A 26266-nucleotide genomic window follows, 5' to 3' on the forward strand; every position below is an offset into this window, starting at 1 on the left:
CTCCTACAGAGGGCAGCCCACCTGGCGTGCAGGGCACGGAGGCGATGACACCAGGCATAGGCACAGACGGACCCTCAATTGTTGCTGCTCGATCTCCAATCATGAAGGTGAGTGTGTGCAGGTTTGGGTGTAGAACCCTTCTGTTGCTGCAACAGTAGATCCTCCTGAAGGGGCACCCTAATCGGAGAATAGCTGCACAACCAGGAAAATGTTCTGACATTCCAGCCATGTGGGTCTGTGACTCCACTTCATCCAGTTTGTTGCAGTACATGGCAGTAGCGCTGTCCGTCAACACCTGGACCAGTTTGCCTTTCATGGAAGGCAGGAAAGCTTTCAAAGACAAATGACTCATCCTTAGCTCTAGAAGGTTAATGGGAAGCGGAGTCTCTGCTGGAGACCAGAGGCTCCTGATCTCCACCTCTTCCTGATGGCCTCCCCAACCCAAAAGTGATGCATCGGTCACCACTGTCCGCTCTGGGTGGTGGACAGAGAGAGGCGTGACTCTGACCCATTTGCAGTTTGTTAACCACCACTGCAGATCTTTTGCAGTCTCCTTCGAAATCTGGCAGAGGTTGGAAAGATTCTCCTGGTGATGCACCCACTAAGGCTTCAGATTCCACTGCAGAGCTTGCATTTGCCAGCAAGCAAACTTCACAAGCAGGAGGCCATCATATCCTGCAGTCTCTAAGTCAGCCTCACAGAAATCTAGCACAGAAGTTGAAATAATCAGGATCATTGCTTAAATTTGCTGGTCTCTTTGCTCCGGTGCAAAGGCATGGAGCTGCACCATGTCCAGGATGGATCCAATTAAACATAGCACCTGAGGAATCACATTTGACTTTGGCACATTGATAGTGAACCCCACCCAATGCAGGTCTGCTGTAGTGTCGAGGTTGGTGACGACTGCTACCGAGGAGCCTGCCTTTAGAGGTAAGTTGTTGAGGTAGGAGAAGACTGGAACCCCGATCTCCAATGTTGTGCTGCAACTACTGCCACCACTTTTGTGAACACCTGAGGGGAACTGGTGAGGCCAAAGAGGGCTACTGAAAATGCCCCTGGCCCACCGTGAGCTGCAGGTAATGCTGATGGGCTCACAGGTCAGGGAAAGGAAAATATGTGTCCTGTGGGCTCAGTGCTACCATTCATTCTGCAGGGTCCAATGTTTACAGGAGATAAGCAAGTCACCCAAAGATGAGGTGCATGGCCTCTCACAACTCCTTGAGATGGGAGGGGGTCACAACGGCTCCAGGAATTTTAGGATGCCGTGAAGCAGTCTAGGCTCAGGCTCCACTGTGGGAGGTGTGAGAGTAGGATGACTAGACTTGTAGCATCATTCCTGCGCCTCGTCTGATGAGCTGGACCTGCACAGTGAAGTTGAATAACGCTTTAACTTCTTGGTCTGCTTCCTGTGGCACTTACCTGATGATGACTTTGACCTCCAACCACTGATGAGGACTCCGAGAGTGGTAACAGGACCTTCCACATGACTGTGACCTCGAGCGGTGTGGAGACGTCCAGTGTCAAGAAGCAAGGAGCTTCATCACCCACTCACAGATCGCTTTGGGGGTTCATCATACGCCGGTCAGGGCAGGCCTTAGAGTTGTTTTCCCGCTCCAGGCACCACAAGCAAACCAGGTGGGGGTCAGACACAGACATTTGCCTGTGGCAGGCTCCACAGAGTTTAAAACCCACAGGTTTCTTCAGAGACACCCCTAAGCAACACATAGCAAAAAGGCTCAATACGGTCGGCAAAATGTTGAAAAAGTGGTCAAAGAACATCTGAGGGAGCTCTTCCCGACTTGCGCACTTGGTGCAGAAAGAAAGGTACTGAGGTCGGTGAGCTGAGGTGGCATCCAGAGAGGCACCGCACACGTCACATCCAGCGAGGACACTGCACACAATGCTGACCCTTCCGGAGCTACCTAACGGTGCGTTAAAGTACTACTCAAAAATTTCCCTATCCACAGCCTGACACCTGGGGTATATTCTAAGGTAAGAAATCTGTGGCTGGAAGTCTATCAGATGGAGACCACAAGGAACCTTTCTGAAATGTTTGCAAGGAGGCCAAAGAGAGAAAGGGCTGCTAACTGCATTGCAGATGTGGAGTACAGGCTTTTTGCAGGGACAAAGGAGTTTCATTTTATACAGAAGATACAACAAACAGATTGTGATATCTTACAAACATGAGCACTCAAGATCAACCTGGAATCAAAGATAAACCTTACTTACTGAGCCAAGGAGACAGAAGGAACATGATTCCTACTAGGATACCGGAGTGAGACAGGAATGGAGCTGAAAGACGATACGTGCTTCTCTGATAAATAAAAACATGTTTAAGTACACAGGTACACCCTTTTCTACAGCCCAAAAAAGCCATATGCAATATACGTGGATGTCCGTGAGACCCTTGTATACATGTCGATGAGAAAAGAAGCAAACAGACAAGATGCTCGGGCAGCTCAGAATATTTTATTTCACAGGTTCAGCATACAACTCAATATGCACCCCATTTCACAGTATTTTAGACACTTTTAATATATTAATTGACCCATTTCAAATAAATAACTGGCGAAAATAAACATTTCTTTACATTGCTAGATTAATGGTGATTCACGACTGAAAACTGAACAGTGATGGGATTAGCAAATGTGCAGATGGACTGTCAGTTTTAAGGGTGCGACTTTCAGAGGCAGAAGGTACACTTAGTTTCCATCACCCTGGGGAATGTTGTAACATGCGGTGTCAATTTTCACAAGGAAAGAATACTCGGACGTTCTATGAGTGCAATCCTCTACAAATGGAAACCTGAAGGCGCATGTTAATCACTTCAGAATTTCAAAGATGGAATTCTGGCAGCGTTGAAATGTTCAGGACACGAAGCTCTTCAGGCAGGAATCTCCAGGACAGAAGAAAAGCCTTTGGATTAACGGTTAAATGTTGGTTGTAGAAGATTCTCAAAGACTCAAAGCTCAGAACATAAATTTCACAAATCAGATTAGACTACATAAGAAAGTTTGGACACTCAGGAGTCCTAAGTGTATGTAGAATTTCAAGAATGGACTGTTAGTTGTATGGTAATGTTCAGGGCAGAAAATTCCCACATAGTGTACTGATTTCAGATTGAAGGCATAGACATAATAGAGATGGTAGCTCTCCCCTTTGGATTCTTACAGATGGAACGCTTACTATATGGGAAATATGGGTAATATAGAAATCCTGGGTAATATAGAAATCCTAGAAGTGGAATGCTGCCATTATCGGTCGCTCGGAGACTGAATATTCACAGTATCCAAGTCAAAGCAACTGAATGCCCACCACATGATTTTCATAAAAGGAATAGCTACTATGTAACTATGAGAATCTCAGGGCTGCATTCTGACTACATGGGAATGTCAGGGTGGAATGTTTGCCAGTCTGATGGATAGAAAACTGCCCATCTGAAAAAAAGATAATTTGCTATAAGTTGAAAGTGTGTTTTTTCTTAACTAGATAGACTCCTAGGTACTGCTTCACTTTAGTAGTAACAGTGAATATGATCCATACTGACTGTAAAGTCTCTTAGAAGACACACAACACTTGATGCGGGCTGGATAGTGTTCAACAGCAGGAAAACTTGATTTTCAGCATACCATCACCTAGTGTGGGCTTTTTATGAGCATATGTGTATCAGGAAAAGGTCATTCAAACTTTATTCCGTAGTCAGATTCCCAAAGTTCAGAGTCGAACATCTGTTATCCAGCGACCCTTAAGTAAATCGTATGGTCCCTGGCCAAACTGCATTTGTTCCAAGGGGAGGTGGGCAAAAAAACAACTACCATAGCATGTGCTGTCAAAGGGTCCTGTCTGAATTATCGCAGTTTGTTCACCGTTGTGTCAAAAATATGTGCAGCCTCACTGAATTAATCCAGAATCATGCAGCCAGAGTAGTAGCACTTGTAGCCTGCAATTACCACATTTCTCTGGGTCAATGGTGGTCTACAACATCTGGAATTGACGTTAAAGCACTCTTTATTGTTTCTAATGTAATCAATTGGGAGAGCACTGCGGCCTGGAAGGCCAGATTGACATGATTTCTCGGTACAGAGCCCTGGAGGACTATGTGGAGGGCTCTATTAAAGGTCTGAAGTTTTAGTAGTAGTACTCCCAGTGACAGGCCGATCCAGGCGACGAGAGCAATGTTATGGAATGAATTTTTATCACTGACATGGCAAAGGCTCTAAAATGTTTTACAAAAAGGTTAAAAGCCTTCCTTTTGAAAGAGCATCGAACTGTGTTCTTGGTTGACAGCATGCACTTGCATTCCGGATGGTTTTGGGCTCACAGAAGTGGATTGGACTGGAATGGCAAGTTTATGTAAGGGTTAGAATGCTCACCTTCACGTGACAGAACGCTTCCACACCTACTGGCCTTTGAGGAACATGTTTGCGGGTAGTATCACATTTTCCAGTATTCGGATCACTCAGCATACATTCATTCATTCAGTGTTTTTAAAAGCCAAGTGGACATCTTTTTCCTTTGCCACCCAAGAACAACCGAGTTCACCTCTGTGACGAAGAGAATGTAAAGGAGATGAGGGGAGTGATGGGAAAAAGGTGTGTGTATGAGAGAGAGAGAGCGCGAGAAGCAGGAAAGGGAGAAATTTAGAGAACAACCCAGCCTTATCTCACTGGTAACACCCAATATTATAAGTAAGCAGGGGGTGAGTTGATGGGCGTTGTACACATAGTTCAGGTCGGAATTAAAGGAGCTATCCAGTGATACAGTGTATTTCAGCAGGTCCCTGTGCTTGAGTTGTTTGTGTTTGCACTGGTACTTGGGACAGATGCTTCACTTAGCACATGAAGCCTCGTAAGTACGTGCTACGTTTTCGGAGGAGGCTAGCATGGACCTGCCTTTTCACTCATTATCACATTCCAAAAAAGCAAAGTCTTAAACACATACACGGAGAAAATGACATGGCCTAGCAACCGTTTTACACCTTTCTGAATCTGGTGGTTAAACTCTGTTCTTGGAGGCCAGTTTGAAGACTTCTGTCTACACCAACACCACAGTCCATACAATGAACCTGCTTCCATGGGGCACACATGCTTGCATCCTGGCTGCTGCAGGAGAGCGTGTGGGTAGGTTAGCTTCTAGTGGGGTGCTGCACTCCTACAGCTTAGTGAAAGCAGGAGTGACCTATCCTGAAATAGGGCACTACACCCAGAACCCAAGGTTACCTGGCTCTCCAAAACACATGAAGGACTGCAGTGAAACCTGCTGATAAGGAGCGCAGTGCCCCTCTGCAGGCTAGGATACACGTTTCCACAATGTAGCTGCAGGAGTGCAGTGACCCACTGTAGAATAGATAGCCCATGCTTTCACTATGCAGCTGCAGGAGCACAGTGTCTCTCTGCAGGCTAGGATACACGTTTCCACAATGTAGCTGCAGGAGTGCAGTGACCCACTGTAGAATAGATAGCCCATGCTTTCACTATGCAGCTGCAGGAGCACAGTGTCTCTCTGCAGGCTAGGATACCCATGTTTTCACAATGTAGCTGCAGGAGTGCAGTGACCCACTGTAGAATAGATAACCCAGGCTTTCACTATGCAGCTGCAGGAGCGCAGTGTCCCTCTGCAGGCTAGGATACCCGTTTTTACCATGTAGCTGCAGGAGTGCAGTGTCCCTCTGCGGGCTAGGATACCCATGTTTTCACAATGCAGCTGCAGGAGCGCTGTGTCCCTCTGCGGGCTAGGATACCCATGTTTTCACAATGCAGCTAGGAGCGCAGTGACCCACTGTAGAATAGATAACCCAGGCTTTCACTATGCAGCTGCAGGAGCGCAGTGTCCCTCTGCAGGCTAGGATACCCGTTTTCACCATGTAGCTGCAGGAGTGCAGTGTCCCTCTGCGGGCTAGGATACCCATGTTTTCACCATGTAGCTGCAGGAGTGCAGTTCCCTCTGCGGGCTAGGATACCCATGTTTTCACAATGCAGCTAGGAGCGCAGTGACCCACTGTAGAATAGATAACCCAGGCTTTTACTATGCAGCTGCAGGAGCGCAGTGTCCCTCTGCAGGCTAGGATACCCATGTTTTCACAATGCAGCTGCAGGAGCGCAGTGTCCCTCTGCAGGCTAGGATACCCATGTTTTCACAATGCAGCTGCAGGAGCGCAGTGTCCCTCTGCAGGCTAGGATACCCATGTTTTCACAATGTAGCTGCAGGAGTGCAGTGACCCACTGTAGAACAGATAACCCAGGCTTTTACTATGCAGCTGCAGGAGCGCAGTGTCCCTCTGCAGGCTAGGATACACATGTTTTCACAATGTAGCTGCAGGAGTGCAGTGACCCACTGTAGAATAGATAACCCAGGCTTTTACTATGCAGCTGCAGGAGCGCAGTGTCCCTCTGCAGGCTAGGATACCAGTTTTCACCATGTAGCTGCAGGAGTGCAGTGTCCCTCTGCAGGCTAGGATACCCATGTTTTCACAATGCAGCTGCAGGAGCGCAGTGTCCCTCTGCAGGCTAGGATACCCATGTTTTCACAATGCAGCTGCAGGAGCGCAGTGTCCCTCTGCAGGCTAGGATACCCATGTTTGCACAATGTAGCTGCAGGAGTGCAGTGACCCACTGAAGAATAGATAACCCAGGCTTTCACTATGCAGCTGCAGGAGCGCAGTGTCCCTCTGCAGGCTAGGATACCCATGTTTTCACAATGTAGCTGCAGGAGTGCAGAGACCCACTGTACAATAGATAAACCATGCTTTCACTATGAGCTGCAGGAGTACAGTAGCTCACTGCAGGCTACATCACCAGTGGAACCTCAACAACTCCAAAGCACACCATGAACAAAGGGAAGTGCAACAGAACCTTTAGATTGGCCAAGAAGGATGACAAGCACTACAGATGAGGAAAGCCATATCTGAACACAACCTGGAGAAGATGTGAAGACTACGTCTGCTCCCTTGAATCGATGAAAGACATCTCGAGTAGAGCTGTCTCTAGAAATTCCAGAAACTGTTCAAAGAAGCAATGGCAGGGTGCGGCGTCGGAGACAGTCAACACAGAAGGGCACAATGCCAGTTATGATAGCAAGTTGTCAAGGTTTACCCTGATGGAACGTCATAATCTCCTCGCAGAGCAGCATGCCATAGAGAGCATGGTGACCTGATGATGTCCAGGACTCTCACAAGCAAGGAGCAGCCCAGCACAGCCTACTGGGTTTTCTTATCCTCAGGTGGGAAGTATGGTGGAGGAGGCCGATTCTGAAAGAGAAAAAAAAAAAAAAGTAGTTTATGTGTATTTAATAAAAGGAAATATGGGAGTCATACAAGTTCTGAGGTTCTCCCACCATAGTTTATTTTCCATGTCCAAATTAAAATCGATCACAAATTCACAGAAAAAAGGGGGGCTGAAGGAAGCCCCAACGTACTGCACTCGCACCTCTGTGCTGCCCCAAGAACACCATATTCAAAACAGTGGATATCTTCCCAAAGGGTAGTCACATGACTGCCGCAGTCAGCTGATACACAAAATACAGCCAGCAAGGGAGCTGCTGAAGAGCCGCCCTGTACCCCAAATAGCTTGACAACTTCAAATAGTCTCTTTTGAAATTTACAGAAGGAATTCTAACGTTTTACAAGTTATACATCGGAAGTGCTTTAAGTAGGATGCAAGAAGTGGGGGGGCCCTAAAAGAAGGCATAGCCTGTATTATTAGGGGCATGGCTTAAACATGCTAATTGTTTGTGAACCCTACAGAATGCCTTGTTTTGGGGCAATAGTAGGTAAAACATGTGAAATATAAAAAAGGAAATAAATCACTGAAATGGAATACATTAACATGTTTTACAATAATTGTTCAGAAACTGACCAGTGTTATTTGTCAGTAAAGTTGAGGATATGAATATAGGGCCCAATAATGACCTGTTCCAATGCCCGTTTTGAACTACTAACGAGTCTCAGAAACGGAGGGACCCGACCCACTGAAAGCCCTGTATAATGGCAGTCATTCATACTCTCAGCACCCCATTCGTTTTCTGAAAGAGAATCTGATATCAAAAGTAAGGTAGCGGGCAAGGTGGGGGGGGAGGGGGGGCTGGCCCTAACATAGGGTGACCAGATTTTTCTAAAATAAAAAAATGAAACAATCCATAAACATAAGTAGGACTATAATTTTGCACTGACTGAGGGGCACAAACACTTCATTAATAGAGCTGACCAACATGGGGAAAGATAGGCAATATGGCACTGTAGTGAAAGAAATGCAACTTTTATTCACGGTATTAGGTGTGTCAACTAAGATGTTTTCAAATAATTATTTTTTCACCAAAATACATGAAAACTTGCCTCCCTAAGTATTGAGTCTACTCTCTCTAAAAAAAAAAACAGGACGTGCTGAAACTGGCTGAGAAATGTTGGCTGTAGAACGTTAAGAGATGGACAAAGATTCATAAAAATATATTTTTGCTTTTGCTACAATATGGGCCGGAAAATAAAACCTACAGGGTCACTTTCATTAAATACCCCATCGCCGCATCCACTAGTGATAAAGGGATTCCTCAGGTGTGTGTGATTCCCCTTTATCACTAGTGGATGCGGCGATGGGGAATTTAATGAAAGTGACCCTGTAGGTTTTATTTTCCGGCCCATATTGTAGCAAAAGCAAAAATATATTTTTATGAATCTTTATTCGTGTGCTTGGGCTTCACCCGAGGGTCTTCTCTATGTTACTTAGCCCCTCTTTACATCCTGATGTGCTGCTTCAGTAAGAACCTACAGCACAGCAGGGCGTATTTAAACAATATAAAATGATTAACTTTTTGTCCCCCGTGATTTAACAAGGACAGGGCCAGAGGGGTGCCAGCCAGCACTATGTGAAATGTATTGTGCACGCTTACCCGTCCCTTTCTCCAAAACCGGGACAGTCCACGAAAAACTAGGACTGACCGGGGGACTCCGGGCGTCTGGTCACCCTACTAGGTCTACAGACCCACTTCTGCATCGTGTAGTGGTGAGTACTTGACGGAAACGTACCATGGGCATGTAGACAGTGTGAGGGTTCGTCGGGCTGTAGTACGCACTGGCTGCAGCTTCCGCAGCTTTTGCCTCGGCTGTGGGTGAAAAGAAAAGTAGTGCAGGTTAAACTGTGCCTCAAGAAAGGCTTACTGAACACAGACACACAGGATAGGGACCAGGCATATCAGAAGGTGTAAACGACACTTACAACGGCAAGAGTGAAATGTGAAGGTGTAACTAAAGAGATGCGGGTCTGATGTCAAGCCTACAGCTCCCTGGAGCCAATAACTGACCTACAAAAATGACGTTCTCGTACAAGGGACCTCCGCCATGTCAGCCAGAGCCACAACCATTCCACCAGGGGAGGGAGGGGCTCTTTCAAGGTTCTAACTCTATTAAGGATCCCAGGTAGAGACTTCCGGTTCTTTCTGGTCCCTCTTCATGTGGATTTTGCAGTAGCTCAAGTGGCACAAAAAGGAAGTATGCATCCACTATTGTGAGAAGTTTCTCGGGACCGTCAAAAGTGTACACGTGTTAGGGCATTTGTAGAAGAAGGCAGCTTGCGTTTACATTGCAATGAGGAGCCTTATCTCATGTGCAGCTTTCATTCCAAGTGCTTAGGGCCTGTTTACGTAGCGCGCTCACCGCAACTGTAAATTTTAATTGAGCAGAAATCAGTTTAGCAGATTACTGTGAACAATAGTGAATGCTGTAAAAGGCCTGGGCGGGACAGCAGCCCTCCAACCTAATATTCACAATTGCAATGCGCCGACATCCGTCCCTTCCCAAAGCCGAAAAGTGGCCGTTGTAGGCTTGACAACGACAAGCCCAATGAAGCCGGCAGACGCACACTGTACGCTGTTTAATACTAACAACCTTGCAAATAGTTGCCGCATGTCCTGTTCAATAGGAGATAATCTTTTTGGGGTAGGCACGGGGACATTAAGTGATATGCCCAGAATCACAGAATGTTGAGCCCTCCCCTAGACTCGAACCTCGTTCCCCAGCTCCAAGGTCGGCAGAGTTGGCGGTTAAGCCACAACATCTCCTATTCAATGCTTTGCAACTGCATACGCAGCTGTAAAGTATTTGTGCATTCCACTGCGACTTGCAAGGGACGGGGGGGGGGAGAGAGAGACACCCTTTGCCACCCCTTTCCCTTGAAATTCACAAAACGTGTATTACAATTCGGAACAAAGTATTCGGTGTTTCAGGCCATTAGTCTTGCAGCAACTATTCTTACATGTTCAGGGTTGAATTGGTAAGGCGGGCACTCGGGCAGTGGCCCATGGGCCAGTGTGAGTTGCAGTTGTGCGCCGCTGTTTAGGGTAGAGTAGTGACCGGTTTGAGAGCGATCTCTGCTGTTCAGATGCCGCCAGCGGCCCAGTGGGGACCTAAGCGGCCTTCCTGAAGGCCTGAATCAGGAGGCAGATGGGGTTCTGTTACCTCCCTTTCACCAACAGGATCGGAGGCATCAATGCCCCCACCTCCCCTGCTGGGCCGGCCATTGATATAAAAGGCTAACTCGGGCCGGCTACGGCCACATTAATGTCTGTACATTGAGAAGGGGCCGGTGGCCTGAACAGAAGTGACCTGAATGATATTCAGCTATGGTTCACTTGTTCCATGCATAATCAGTGCTGGAAAATGTTTGCATATTTTGTTTTAACTCACTCAAGCTAAGAAAACAAAAGTTAAGTGTCATTAGATCTTGGCAGCTAGACTGTGATAATTCAGTTTCAGCTTTTTAGACATGCCTCTTTTAGAGAACCCCCCCCTCTTATTTTGATCGTACTTAAAACACTGAAGCAGTTTTACGCGAAAAGGCAGAATCCTCAAATTGTGGGCCACTTTTGTTTAGGGTGCCCGGGCCTATTTTTCATCCCAGTCAGACCCTGTACATGTTGGTTCAGTGATATTACAGGAGGCCTTGGAACAAGATTTCTTTCAGCGGGGATTGGAATATTGCACACTGTTTTTCTTTGAAGTATTTGTTTAAAAATGTAGCTTGCCTAGAGTGACTTGCGCGGTTTTCCTTAAACATACAATGCCACTGTAAAGGAAACGGGCTACATTTCCTATATAATCATTTGAAGCAAAGTGCAGCAAATACGTTTGTACTCTAACACTAATTTTGTTCAGTAATGCAAAGCTGAGTGTCCCTGAAACCTGCGCCAAACCGAGAAATAACGAATTATACACTCATCATAGACAAGTGACGCAAAAGTATATACTAGAAAACAGTTCATTAACAGGAATGACAGAACATGTTGAGGCCTAGTGTACTGAACTTCGCTCCTGAAGCATAGGATCACTTTTAAAAATGTATTAACCTGAACAAAGAAAAAGACGTATACGCTAAACATAGTTTAATATGATGCTTGTTCTACCAAAAGATCAAATAAAGTGTAGCACATCTGTAAGTGCAGATTTATTAAAGAAAAAATGGGTAGAGACTTTATAAATACTGAATACTCATACGGAATGAAATGGAGATAGTGCTCCTATAAATCAGCATTAATGTTTAGAATGCATTTAAGGGACGATGATCCTCTAGGCACCACGACACCACGTACCTAGGTAGAAAGATGCAGAGCTATGGTTCTTTCATAGAAAACACCAAAAATTAAACTGGTTACGCACTATATCACGCCTCTGCATCAGCAAGGCAACTATAGAGTGCTGAGAAGTATTATTTCCAACATTTTCTCATGAAAACTATCACTGGCGAGGAATTGCCATTAAGAATGTTATACTGGTCAGGGTCTCTTGAGGGAAAGGTGTGAAAGGTGGTATGAGACAAACGTACCTCTGGAAGCCAATGGGATCTCGGTTTTAATATAGAACGATAGTTTATAACCGGGCACAGATGGGTGGGCCGGTGGTCTTTTGATTCCGGGCACACTGAAGTATAAAATTGTTCGAGTGTGCTGGCCAGACAGAATTCCCTTTACGCTACACGCAGAGGAGAAGACTCATCACAAAAATAGGCAGAGAGGGTTACTGAAAGCGAGTTACTTTTAGAATAGTGTTGCAAAGAAGTGGCTTATGAAGCATTTTATTTCTTAAAGACAGTGCCAACACTCACAAACTACAGCAGTGCAAGCTTTCTCACAAGACGTGAGAACCGCCACTATACGACGCCCCCGGGCGCCATAAATTGGGGGAAAATCAAATCTGTGCAAACAGTGGATGAAGACTACAGAATGTCTATGCACCGCAATAAACCATGTGTGTAATATTTGGATGGGAGAGGAGAATGGGTTGATAAGATAAATGAAAGGGGGGGGAAGCGGAAGTTGGGTGTGCGATTGTTGAGAGGGAGAGAGAATGTGTATAAAAGACAGTAGCTCTGTTTTAGTTTAGTCATTTAGTATATTAATAATTCGTCTCTCTGCAGGGGATTTGCAATCAACTGGTGCGTCTGTCAGTATCTCTGGTACATCTATTTCACCATCTCCTTTTTGTGTAATCATATAGACCTAAACTCATAACTGCATACGTTGATATCACAAAATACACACAACACATAAATGCATTTATAGTATCAGGCAATGAAGGACCCTAGACTCTAAACCGAGATCTCTCATTTGTGATCGAGTTTCAGACAAAGAAAAAACATTTATAAACTGATTAATCGCACACTGCAACAACAATACACAGTCTGGTTGCCCATGACTATAACAAAAATAGTCTTAGAAAATATTTGACATAGTAGATGGGAAGTAAACGGAAAGACTTGCATTCGTTATTTTGAAGAGATTCACTGCATGTGGGAGCGGTCTAGAAGACTTGTGGCGTATACGAAAAGACGTTCATTCTAGTTGAAAATTACACTGCTCTTGTTTCGCCAATAAATCAAAAGTGTAATCATGCAGACTTGAAATATTTGTATTTTTTCTAGATTTGTGTTCACTGTAATATAACATGTTAGTATGAATCGTGTCTGTGCTTTAAAGAAAGTGTATGATGGTATTTGTCAAAAGCGGCTAATGTCTGGTTGTCTGAATCCTTAAATTTTTAGAAGACAGTAGTTTATTCCATTCCTCCTAGGTGGATTAGAGATAGGGGCCATCCAAGAAGTAATCCTAGACCAAATTTTCGCTAGGGCCTAATAAAACTCTGAAGTCGTACGGGAAAAATCGTTGTTAATACCCCAAAAAGAGCTGCCAAAAGACAGCCCTAATTTAGATGCACCTCCCTTCGATGTTTAACTGTTCCAGGACATAAACAGGGGTACTCCACACTAATCCAACCTACGTGGCCTCCAGAAAATAGATTTTCGTACACTACAGTACACAATGTCTTCTTCTGATATTGTATTTTTCCCATCAGAAACTAGGTGTCTGTGTGACCTGATGGCAGTACCTCACCCATAAGTACGCTGCTGTGGAAGGGATGAGTTAAACATTCAAAGGTGGACCAATTAAAACTTGTTAAGACAATATTTAATTTCCAAGCTGGTGATGGATGGTCCCTGGCAGTTATCACTAGCTTTAACCCTTCCACAGAAGCCTTTATCAGTTATTCTGAATGGGACATGTGATGCCGCGTGGCTAAGAGGCAGTGTTGCTGTTGAACTCCTCAACCTGGCAAGACTGGGTACAAAAACTACTGGATTTGTTAAAGAAGTCACGGCTGCTTCAGATACTGGCAAATCTGCCAAGAAACAGAGGAAGAAGCATGATTTTGCTGCCTTGCAGGACTGTACCCGTAGACTGCAGGCCACAGACAACAAGGCCGAGTCTGGACCTTCTCCTCTGAAGGGCTCTGACTCTCCACAGAGTACACCACTCTACTGACTGATGATACATAAAGGCAACCCTGACCTCGATGCAGAAACTGCCCGTGTCAAATTAGACCCCAAACAAGAAAAACAGTTACTGCAGTGAAGGGAGGTGATTGACTGAGTGTGCAAACACATTTCTTCGCAAAGGTTTCTCACACTCATCCAAGCCTTTAAATATGCCCAGGACAGGCTTGAAGACCATGAGACCAGCTGCTGGAAGGAATAATATACTCCTTTTAGGGGTCCCAGGATACCCTTTGTGCAGAAGCTACTTTGTGATTTGCTCTCAAATTGTCACTTTCAAGTCTCTTTCGGATTGAGAGTCCACAGGTCCATTGGTTCCTAGTCTAAGCCTGGAGGTAACACACGCTCAACATTATGAGAGCCTTGAATTACAGATGTAGAGACACGATTTTAAGGGCTGAGAGGGAAAGCGGAGTTATTTTTTCGAAAACCACACTTTTTACTTTAACTTTACAATACCCATTGAGCGCGCTCATAGACACTTTGGCCCTGTTAAGGATGAGGTGGCCAAGATTTTCAGATATCTTATGCTTCATCCTCATAAACTGAAAATTATGCTCCAGGATAAAGCTTTTCTCTTCACTGGGGCTGAAGCTGGAATGTAATTTGTGGAGAAGCTACCATAACATCTGCACTTCCATTCTCAACTCTCTTTGTGTATATGACTTGGAGCCTCTGTTGGTACTGTTGTTTCTGCTATCTGCCGAATTGGGATGCATTATAGACTTCAGATTGACATAGTTCTTTACTGCCTCTTACGCTCACTATCGCACACATTTGGCTTTTGCATGCATCACAAATCATTTGTGCTGCACCTGTGATGTGCCGCCATAAACTGTTAGTAAGGGCAGGCCACAGGGAGAGACAGAGCTGACAGACAATCTTCCAAATCTGCGACATAGAGGCATACTAATTTGCTGGTCCCCTGACCAGTACAGAGGCTGGAAGTGCAATGACATTATGCCAGTGTTGATAACATCGTTCAGCATTGCCTTCGCTTGTGCCTGGCTCGTTTACAGCTTTGCATTCTCCTATGGGCATGGGCGCTGCTGCAGTGCTACTGACCAGGAGGAGGCAGATGAATCGGGTCTCTTCCCTGGACTTCAGTAGTAACAGGCTGGGCCCTTGTTCCACGATGGTTTTCATCTGATGTGAGTTTATGACCCATGTGTAACCTATTGCATGCACTTGCTCTCTGTTTATGCTGCAACTTTGACCAGCACTTGGTTATTCATGCTAATTCACACCAAATAGAGATGCTTCTTTGGGAGAACAGCCGTGGTTCGAACTGCCCTCCTCTCCTAAATTCCGGTTTCCCCTGCTCTTATGTACAATATGCCCATCTATATAGCTGGGTCTATACCTGTGTCTGCATTTTTCCTGCTGCTGCTCCCTGTCCCTACCCACCGCATTTGTGCAGCATGTGCTGCATAGGTCTTTTTGCTATGATGGCTGGGGGTGGGCGCACCATGTGGTTTTCCTGTGTGGCACTCGCTGGGTTGGATGAGACTTTGGCCCAGTAGGACTAACCTCTGGATTTAAGGCTGGTTGATTCAGTGTCCCTTCCTCTTTAACTTGAAAGCAAAGCTTCCCCAACCCCCCTTCCGCAGAGTACACACCTTGGTCACCGCTACATGCTGTGAGGTGGGTCTTCTGGTGATTTTTTCTGTACGGTTCTAACTTGTGATTCCCTGCAGCTATTTAGCAAGATGTCTGTTATATTTGGATCCTGGTCTGGGTGGGAGTGGGAACGAGTGAGGAGGTGGTTTGGCTTTCAGGAGGGATCAGTGGGCCCTTACTGCGCTGTATGGATTCATACTGGACTAGCATGCTCTGGGCTGACGGGCTTTGTGGATCGTCAAAAGGTGCTGTTTGCTCCACAGCTTGATTCATCTGGGCTGTTCCATCCTCTTCTGTTGGGCTACTTGTCTAAAGCATTGCAATTATATATGGGCTTTTATGCTTCCCTACACTTCAAATACCTTTTTTGTGTTGTACTGCAAGCACTCCAGGATTCTAAACTCCGACTTGCATGTTGTGGAGTGAGCGGGCACCAAGTGGCAACCTTGGCCACGGAGCGAAGGACTCATGGCCTTTAAGTGGAACACTCATGTTGTCACCGCTTCCCAATGCTTTGGGAGTTTCCAATCCGGTCTGCCAATTGGGGTTGATTGGTGTAGGTGAGGTGTGCGCTGGAGTATGATGCTGTTGCTATTGCAAATATGTTTCACCGGACAATCGATCAGTTCCCCTGTTCAACTAATGACAAAGTATTACAAATATACTTGAGGACTTAGATGAGAGTTTTTTTTTTACGAGGCATACGTCTTGTTCTCCTTCGGAACATCTGCTGAGTCGGTGGCTTCCAGGATACACTATGCAATGTGCCATTCAGTTGGCAGACTTGGTCTGGGGTTAACCTCCTTTATTAGTCATTTTCCTATGGTAGACTACTGTAGTGGCATTTTCTTTTCTCTTGATGACATTCCCATGGGGGCTGATGTTCCAGAGCATGAGGGGTCTGAATAACCCCAGCAAAGTTAGGGAAGTTCTTACCTATGCGAGGAGACACGATGAATGTACTGAACCTGCACTAGATTCGTCTGGCATCTCTAACGGTGGATATCACAAGGCGTTGTTGGGGGTGGCTACAAGATTATTTTCTCTCTTCTCTTCTTACTCCTGTAATAATCCATAAAGAGTTGAATTTTCAGCTTATGAAACAAGAGTTCAATGACCAGGACAGATGCGTTTACGTTTCTGGTGTTGCAAGGTTAACTTTTTTAAATATATATAGCTAAACACCTAATGTTGATGCCTCCGCTTTCTTCGACGAGATGACAGATTCGATTTCTCAAGATGATTTCTCAAGTAATCTCTTAGCAATAAAAGGTATGTAACTCACAGATTCAAGAAGTGGACATTTTCCATGAACACTAAAAATACTGGGAAAGAAATCATAACTGTTTAAAGAAACACAAGTTCTATGCCAAGACTGCACCCTGAATAAAGTCACAGTGACTATGTAGTAGTTCTCTAAAGAGGCACCCACACCCTGTAGTTTAGGTTAACACTAGGTCCTGAGGAATTTCCACAGATTCGTTGGAACTACCAAAGGCAGGAAATATGTCGACCTTATACAGGAATATAGGGAACATTGCTTTCTCAGATATTCCCTTATAATTTTAACCCTTAACAAGGTCCCTGGAATAAACCAATTTTGAGGGGATTCTTAGTTAAGTTTAAGTGTAACACTTACCACCCCCATCCCCCCCCCCCCAGGAAGGGCAGAATTAAAAAGATCTCCGGCAGACAGCCCCCATTGTGGGGGCCCGGTGTCCTGTTACACCATCTTAAACTCTTGAAGCAGGATGTCTGGCAGACATTTGCCATCATCCACCAGTACTGCGTTATCGCGGTTTCTAAAACCTGTAAAGCCAAACAGTGCTTCTCCTACAGACAACTGCCGTTGATAAAAACTTTGACAATAAGAACTTTGGCTACCGTTTTAGCTCCTAAACATCTAGTACATGCCCTTGCCTGTCCTCCCAGATCAAACAGGGGTACAGGTATTATCTCAGCGACATCCACACAGAACACTTTGAGACAGCTCTTCTCTAATAAATAATGCAGACCTACCGCTCTCGGCTGAAGTGGTGACTCAGAACTGAGAAGGCCTTGAACTCTGTTTAGTGGCCTTTTCCTGTGGAGGCGCTGCATCGGACTTGGCTTGGGAAATACTTTCTGATTCGTCTGTAATATGCTCCCCTCTGTAGCTAGAGTCTTGGTATACTACATTCTCTGAGATAAGATTCATTCCGCTATAGGCACGAGACAGGTGTGTTCCCCTCAAAATTTCTTTTACCCTTGGCTTGTTCTGCCACTTACCTGTCTTGTTCACTGGCAACACGTTCATAGGGGTATCAGGATACCTCCGAACAGGCACATTATTAATTTTGTAGGCAGATTGTATACTGCTCTATATCAAATACATGTGATATTTGATGGTGGGATTTAAAGACCATTGATTACCCGCCAAGTGTCCCATTATTTTCTTTTTTAATATTACCACAAGAAACCCATATAAAAGGTATTTAAAAGTCACCTCTAGGTCATTTTAAAGTTTTTCCATGTAGATCCAACTGTCTGTTTACACACCACTGGCATACTAATATTGACAAAAAAAGTCTCAATTAAGAGCTGCCGGATCACAGAGCCGATCCCCACTATCATTAAGGAAGGTCAAATGAAAAGCAATCCGATGATGAAGTATGCTACCTAGGTCGGTAAGAGTTTGCTTCCTTTTAAATAGCCATATTCTCATAGGTACAAATTGAATTTTCTCTATTTTTTCAGTTCTCAGTCTGAAGGGTTGTTTATTGCAAATCACTTATAAAACACAAAGAGTACTGGGAGTATTGCTATCCCACACCACCTCCCAAGAGAAATCTATATAATCACTAAAGGTGTGGGGTAGTAGAGATTGAGGGTAGAACTGGGTCAGTGTTCCCTCAGTAGGCGGTGTCAGTTAGGTCGCCTTAAGCTATGAAACGGGGAAGGCATGGGTGAAAAGTGTCCCAGCAACGGGGTGCTGTGTTATCCTACAGGGGGAGGGGGGAGTTCCCTTACGGACTAGGTGGTCTCACACACATAATAGTGTCTTGCTTCATCATTTGACCACCTAGCCCCACCCAAGTAAGATGATACTACTTGGGCGGTTAAAAGAACCCGAGGGAGTGCTGAAATTAGACTGGCTGGATAATTTACAGAGATCCAGATGGGGTGGAAATAAAATTACCATACATGTCACCGGTTGCTACTAGTTAGTTTTAATGGGGGTGCATGTTGGTAAGGTTAAGAACAGGGGAGGAGGCTCATTCGAGGATAATGTCTCTTAGAGTCTAAAAAGAAATAGGGTTGGAGCACTAGCAGTAGGTGAAGTGCTCAAAGTGAATCATGAATGGCCTACCTGAACAGGTAGTTCATGGTGTGGTAGGTCTGTAATAGCTGATAGATAAACCACAAGTTAATAAGAGTGAGAAGTGGCACACCACTGCACACAACACAGCAAAAAGTGACCGTGTATGGAAAAAAATCACTCACACACACATGCATTAGTGACTTACCCCGGAGTCGGGGGCGGGTGGCCTCTGGCTAGTGCCAGGGGGTGGGGGGGGGGGGGGGGTTCCCTTGTAGTCACACTCTGAGGAGATTTAAGGGTTTAACGAGGGGAAGAAAAGAAATGAAAAGAAGGAGAAAAGAAAAAAAGAAGGGAAGAAAAGAGGGGGGAAAAAAGAAAAGAAAAGAAGGAGGAAGCAAAACTGGGTAAAAGTAGAAAAGAGAAACGAAAAGATGAAAAGGGGAAGGGGGAAGAAAAGGGGAAAAAAAGCTGGTAAGGGGAGGGAGAGAAGAAAAAGAAGAAGGTAGGAGTGGAGAAAAAAAAGAAGAGAAGAAAAAGGAAGAGAGAGAAGTAGAGAAAAAAGGGGGGAGTAAAGGCCACAAGAAAAAAGAAAAAAAAGGGAGGCAGCAGGCCGAGGGGGCTGTTGGCCAGAGAGATTGTCTCTGGTACAAGATAAGGAGAAATCCAAAAGGCCACGTAGGCTCAAACTTACCACTCCAAAGGGAATACCGAGGGGAGTACCTACATGCCGGTGCCAGGCCGCTCTGGTACTAAGTGGAGGGCTGGCCCGGTATTTATGATGGACATAGACAATGAGTGCGAGGCAAAAGGCGGCAAGCAATCAACGTGTGGAATAAGAAAAGGATGTGCCTGGCATCGTCGGGCGACGTGCGTCCTGAATGATTGGGACACTTAAGAAACACCTGCGTTCCGACCGCGCCCAGTAAGGGGGCCGCGCGCGGCCGGGTGCCTGGAGGTGACGCGTCAGGCCCGGTGGGGCGCGACCCGCCGCGGGACCCATGGGAAATGGAGTCCCGCGGAATGGGGCCGCGCCCTAGGAGTGTGGCTTCGAGGAGGCGCTCCAACCGCGTCGCGTCTGAAGGACACGGTAGAGCGCCCAATGAGGACACGCCGCGGGTGGTGCGGCGCGTCAATATGGGCAGCGGGACTCTGGGAAGGAGAGTCCCACGGTTAAGGCCCTGCACCCCACGAGTACCGCGATGGGTGGGGGCCACAGGAGTGCGGGGGAACAAAAAAGGAAAATAAAAGAAAAAGAGGAGGGAGGGGGGGGGAGGGCGGAGGAGACAGGGGAAGAGAGGGGAATGGGAGGGGGAGGGAAGGGGGTTCTGTGTGACTACTTTCAACCCAGCGTCCAATATGATCAAAAAAATAATAAAGAGGACTGGAAAATCCTTACCTCTGGGGGTCTCCCCTTTCAGGTCCCTATGAACACCTACAGAAAGGCCAAGAGCATCCGGGATATGATCGTACATACCCGCCCACGGGTGATCCCAGCCACAAGTAGACAAAAGACCCTCTGGGATCTCCCTCCTCCCAAGGGACACTTCCCATGCGGCAACTGCAGTGCTTGTGCCTTCACCAAACAAACCCTCACAGTAGACTTGGGCCTACGAACACGTTGGGAACTCAGACAACTAACGAACTGCAATAGCAAAAATGATCGCATGCCCCCTGTGGCCATAAATATATTGGGATGACAACAAGAAGAGTGGGTACACGCATCTGCGAACATAGGAGCACCATTCGCTGCAAAAGAGATGCCACGAGTCTCACAGAACACTACATTACCAATAATCACCATCCCGATCACATGTAATGGGTGGTACTGGACCAACTAAAACCTACAGCAACCAACGCCAAACAGAATCTCCTACTATATGAACAGAGATGGATATGGAGGCTGCGAACTGATACCACAGGACTGAATGACAATATCCAGTGGTCAGCCTTAGGCTAATGGCCTGATTACTAGTTTTTCCCTTACTGAGATAGACTCCGCATAATCCCCACCCATCATATAACTACCCCTGCCTATGGCAGCATTCAAACGACTTCTATATTCCCTTTACTTTGGAATGTCCTGCTATGACAATCATCATCTAGCATTCTAGTGTCCTTGGTTCAACTCAATAACCCCTTTGACCTAAGAGCCATTGTCATTTCAACCCCTTTGATAAAAGAGCTACTGTCTTTTTATCCCCCTTTTCCTTTCCTCCCACACTTCATCTTTTTCTTCTTTCCTTGCCTTCCCCCATCACTCTACACCTCTCATTTCTTTCAGCCTTTTCCTTTCCCTCCCTACTCCTTGCTGCTCGACCGCTCCCCTTTCTCCGTCTTCTTCTTTCACAAACCTCCCCTCTCTCTTTTCCTTTACTTCTTCCCTCCTTCCTTCCCCCCCTTATAGCATAAACCCCCTTCCCTCCCTTTCTTCATTTTTTCTCTTTCCTTTTCTTCTTTCTTTTCCCTTATGTACTGCTCAGCTTTTCTTCTTTTTTATTCTTCATTTCTTTTATTTTTATCCCCTTTTCTTGCAAAAAAAAACCCTTCCCTCCCATTCCCCTCTCTTCCCCCGTATTCTCCGCCCCCCTTCTCCCTCCTCTTTTTCTTTTCCTTTTTTGTTCCCCCGCACTCCTGTGGCCCCCACCCATCGCGGTACTCGCGGGGTGTCGGGCCTTTACCGCGGGACTCTCCTTCCCAGAGTCCCGCGGCCCATTTTGACGCGACGCACCACCCGCGTCGCGTCATCATTGGCCGCTCTACCGCGTCCTGACGCGACGCAGTTGGAGCGCCTCCTCGGAGCCACACTCTCCTCGGGCGCGGCCCCATTTCGCGGGACTCCATTTCCCATGGGTCCCGCGGCGGGTCGCGCCCCACCGGGCCCGACGCGTCACCTCCAGGCGCGGTCGGAACGCAGGTGTTTAAGCATCCCAACCATTCAGGACGCACGTCCCCCGACGACGCCAGGCACATCCTTTTCTTATTCCACACGTTGATTGCTTGCCGCCTTTTGCCTCGCACTCATTGGCTATGTCCATCATAAATACCGGGCCAGCCCTCCACTTAGTACCAGAGCGGCCTGGCACCAGCATGTAGGTACTCCCCTCGTTATTCCCTTTGGAGTGGTAAGGTTGAGCCTACGTGGCCTTTTGGATTTCTCCTCATCTTGTACCAGAGAACCTCTGTGGCCAACAGCCCCGTTGGCCTGCTGCCTCCCTTTTTTTCTTGTGGCCTTTACTCCCCTCTTTTTTTCTCTTCTTCTCTCTTCCTTTTTCTTCTCTCTTCTTTTTTCTCCACTCCTACCTAATTCTTTTTCTTCTCTCTCCTCCCCTTACCAGCTTTTTTCCCCTTTTCTTCCCCCCTTCCCTTTTTCATCTTTTCCTTTCTCTTTTCCCCAGTTTTCTTCCTCCTTTTCTTTTCTCCCCCTCTTTTCTTCCCTTCTTTTTTTCTTTTCTCCTTTTCATTTATTTTCTTCCCCTCGTTAAACCCTTAAATCTCCTCAGAGTGTGACTACAAGGGAACCCCCCCCGGCATTAGCCAGACCAGAGGCCACCCGCCCCCGACTCCGGGGTAAGTCACTAATGCATGTGTGTGTGAGTGATTTTTTTCCATACACTGTCACTTTTTGCTGTGTTGTGTGCAGTGGTGTGCCACTTCTCACTCTTACTAACTTGTGGTTTATCTATCAGCTTTTACAGACCTACCACACCATGAACTACCTGTTCAGGTAGGCCATTCATGATTTACTTTGAGCACTTCACCTACTGCTAGTGCTCCGACCCGGACGAATGCCCCTGACCTACCAGCACTTTGTGAGGGCAGGAACATGTTGGTCATACGTATTTCTTTTTAGACTCTAAGACATTAGTCTCGAATGAGCCTCCCCCCCCTGTTAACCTTACCAACATGCACCCCCATTAAAACTAACTAGTAGCAACCGGTGACATGTATGGTAATTTTATTTCCACCCCATCTGGATCTCTGTAAATTATCCAGCCAGTCTAATTTCAGCACTCCCTCTTGTTCTTTTAACCAAGAGGTTGAGTCCGCCCAAGTAGTATCATCTTACTTGGGTGGGGCTAGGTGGTCAAATGATGAAGCAAGACACTATGTGTGTGAGACCACCTAGTCCGTAAGGGAACTCCCCCCTCCCCCTGTAGGGGAACACAGCACCCCGTTGCTGGGAAACTTTTCACCCATGCCTTCCCCGTTTCATAGCTTAAGGCGACCTAATTGACACCGCCTACTGAGGGAACACTGACCCAGTTCTACCCTCAATCTCTACTACCCCACACCTTTAGTGATTATATATATTGCAAATCACTGCCTTACTAATAGTCACAAAAAAGGTATCCATCAAGAGCTCCCAAACAATGAAGGCCGTCCGCAATACCTGTAATGGAGTGCAGATGAAGAGCACCTAGTTGGGTGAGGGCTTAAGCCCTTTTATATAGCTGTATCTTCAAATATTGATTGCTTTATCTCCATTATTCTGTTCTCACAGTCTGAAAGATTGTTTTGTTTATTGCTATACCAAACATCATCAGGATAATTTAACCCTCCTGTAATAGCTGACATAAGCAGGTTTGGAGAGTACCAGGGGTTTGCATTAATTGGGACAAATCTGGGGTCATAACTCTTAAGTGTGGGACTCTGGCAGTAGGAGCCAATCTGCACTTTAGATGGCATGTGGGTAACCTAGATTATCCATGGATTATGTTTTCCACAGACATTCCTTCCATTTATGAGAACCATCATCAATCAGTACTGACAGCCTTTGAATATAAGGCTTCCTCTCAGACAAGACTTCCACTGCCAATGATCGGCCACATATTCTATACTAAAATAATATTAGTCCATAAAATCCAGTGTTTCAGAAAGCTCCCCTTTATGTCTTCAAGTGTTTCTTCACTATGCAGCGCAATTTTGGAGCTCATTTGGGCTACAAGATCCCACCGATTGAGTTACAACTGCCTCAATGCACCCTACAGGAAAGAATCACGCACGCTCGATATGAACAGTTCTGTCATTATCCCTCCGCCAACCCACCGCATATAGACACAATGAGGGTTAGTCCCACTCTGCTGCTTAGCAATTACAAGGCTGCTAGGAAGGAAAACTATGCATACAACACTAGTTTTGTAGCACCAACTCCTACGACTCAAGGGCATTGCTTCCCTTTATTCCTCTAAATCCTCTCTAAATCCTGAGCCTGAGAGAATTTGAAGGGAGGTTCATCAGAGAGTTTGAAACCTTTGGTGCTAGGATACTGGACGAGCTTTATATTCTCAGGGCTTTTCTTGCACTAGAGCAGATGTGTTTGAAAGGCGTGGTTGCCTCACTAGTCTGGTTTTATTTTCAGTTACTTAATGCTATGAAATTCAACAAAATCCAGAATTCCCAAAGATGCCCACAGAATCTAGGTCGGTATTCTATATTGACTGCACTGCATGCATTTCGAGCACTTGGTGTCAAATATGAATTTGATCATGTCAGATTCTAGATCTTCGCCGTCAAGGTTTGTTTTCTAGATTAACTGGAAGGCTAGCTTAGGGTACACATAGGCAGACGATTGGCCGCTGCATGTATGCAGACTAAAAATGTCTCTTAACAATAAACTACTATGATTTAAAATCCTACATCGGTCACACCATCACAAGATAGATTCCTCTGTTCCTAATATGCGTCTTCGATGTTGACTCTTTGGGCTAGGGTCCCTGCACCGGTCTTGGTCTTGCCCTTCAATTAACAAGTTCTGGTAGAACGTTTGTTGTTGTCTTTCGGAGACGACTTCTGTCAACCTCGCCTATACACCTGACGTTTGCTTATTGGGTTTATTTGAAATACAGCCCATTACTAGAAGGAGCTTGTGTTATGAGATCAATATGGCTAGGTAATGTGTGGCAACTGGATGGCTTAAGGGTCCCGTCCTAGAACATTCTGAATGATTGCACATTATGGTGTAACCAAACAATCTTTTCCTTTTGGTGTATTTTCAGACAAAAAAAACATTTAATCTGACTTTACTGCATACTTGCTCAGGGTAAATAGGGATCCCAAGCCATCTGATACTTGAATATGTTGATTGCACCTTTCGCCCTCCTCTTCGTGGTCAGCACATTATGCAGACTACCAATTTTAAATCTTTCTCATGATGTTTTCTGTACCTGCACTGATATGCTGATTTACTGTGAACTAGGGATGAACTTTTTACCTCTCTTTTTATGGGCGAGTGCAAAGCGCTCCGTCCATAAAGTAATCTCTCATTGGGCTTCAAACCATGCCCATGTCACGTCAGTCTCTTTCATTGGTTCCTGGGCTTGCTCTATAAAATCTGCTTGCTTTCATTTGTGAAAGGCATGCACACGTAATGCCTTTTCCGGCGTTTAGCCCGCAAACACAGCACCGGTAAACTAACAGAAACATACAAGGTTCGATGTTTTGAGCCTGGTTTCTGGACTACTTTATCTGTTAATTTTCCCCGCTGCGCGATCGCGCTGGGGTTTACATAGCGCGATCGCACTCTGTTTTTTCGTTTTCAATTTCACCGCAATCGCGCTGCATTTTACACAGCGCAATCATGCTGTGTTTTTTTTTCTTTTAATTTGTGTGGCAAGAAAAGTTATGTTAGGAGTTTACAACGCAAATAGCTCCAACTCGAGCAAACGCGAGCCCCGTTGCATTGAAAATGCTTTTTTATTTTCTTGTCTGTATGTAATGAAATCATCTATAAAGTTTGAAAAAAGGCAGATTTATAGGTATGCAGCAACTGCATAGGGTTTTTATCAGGCCCTGCTCATTGGGGAGTGTTGCGGGAGAACGGCTCTTGGGCAAGCAGGTGCTAAAGGGCCTTAAATGTGGGGAGTGAGGCCGTTTTCCTCGGATATTCCGGGGGCCATCCCACTATAACTCTGGACCTGGGCCAAATACAACCCCTTCAGCATGCGATTCGGTAGTAGAGATGGCAATCAGTCCAGGCTTCTCTCTGAGGTACTCGAGCATAGAATTTAACAATCACACAACAACATAATCACTGACTGGCTAACCTAGGGCTTTATTTACAAATAAAAGTATTTTAATACATGTCAAAACTAAATAATACACACATAATAGTGTTTGGATGCAATTTAGTGTTCAGGGTACTTGGGCTGGTTGCGCCTTGACCAGCTATCTTAATCCTCTCCTGGGCTCCCTAAACCATAAACCCCACTCGCCCCCACGTGATTCCCCTTTGTAAGAATAACAGTGATTTTCTGATGTAGGCTCAGTTGCAGATTAGTCCCTTCTAAAGGGATATCAGTGTGCTCAGTCTCTCACTGTTCATACAGTCTGGCTCACTGAAGCTCTCCACTGGGGCCCCTTCCAGGGCACAGCGACGCTGTGGCTGACAAATGGCAGTCGAAGCAGTTAAAAGATCGTACGAGCGGTCAGACAGCAAGTATTCTGTGGTTGTGGCAGGCCCACGTGGGTATGCAATAGCCATGCAGAGGCTATCTTAAGGGCAAATGGTTTCGCCCTTGCCTCATCTCCTTTCAGG

At 45.8% G+C, this 26266-nt stretch overlaps 1 protein-coding gene across 3 annotated transcripts in view; it reads right to left on the minus strand.

The window, feature by feature from the left end:
* Positions 1-2450: 2450 nt before the first annotated feature.
* Positions 2451-26266, minus strand: part of WBP2 (WW domain binding protein 2) — a 298555-nt gene continuing 274739 nt past the window's right edge. Inside the window, exons 7-8 of one of the 3 annotated variants that reach the window (XR_011194210.1) lie at positions 8881-9093; positions 2451-7246 (exon numbers count right to left, since the gene is read on the minus strand). Coding sequence is in view for 2 of the 3 variants with exons in the window: in XM_069200187.1 (XP_069056288.1) it covers positions 7196-7246; positions 9017-9093 (128 nt within the window). In the remaining variant the exon portion in view is untranslated. The remainder of the gene's footprint in view (positions 7247-8880; positions 9094-26266) is intronic. The other 2 variants (XM_069200187.1, XM_069200190.1) reach the window with 2 other exon arrangements.

This window comes from Pleurodeles waltl, chromosome 7, assembly GCF_031143425.1.
Source record: "Pleurodeles waltl isolate 20211129_DDA chromosome 7, aPleWal1.hap1.20221129, whole genome shotgun sequence".
NCBI lineage: Eukaryota > Metazoa > Chordata > Amphibia > Caudata > Salamandridae > Pleurodeles > Pleurodeles waltl.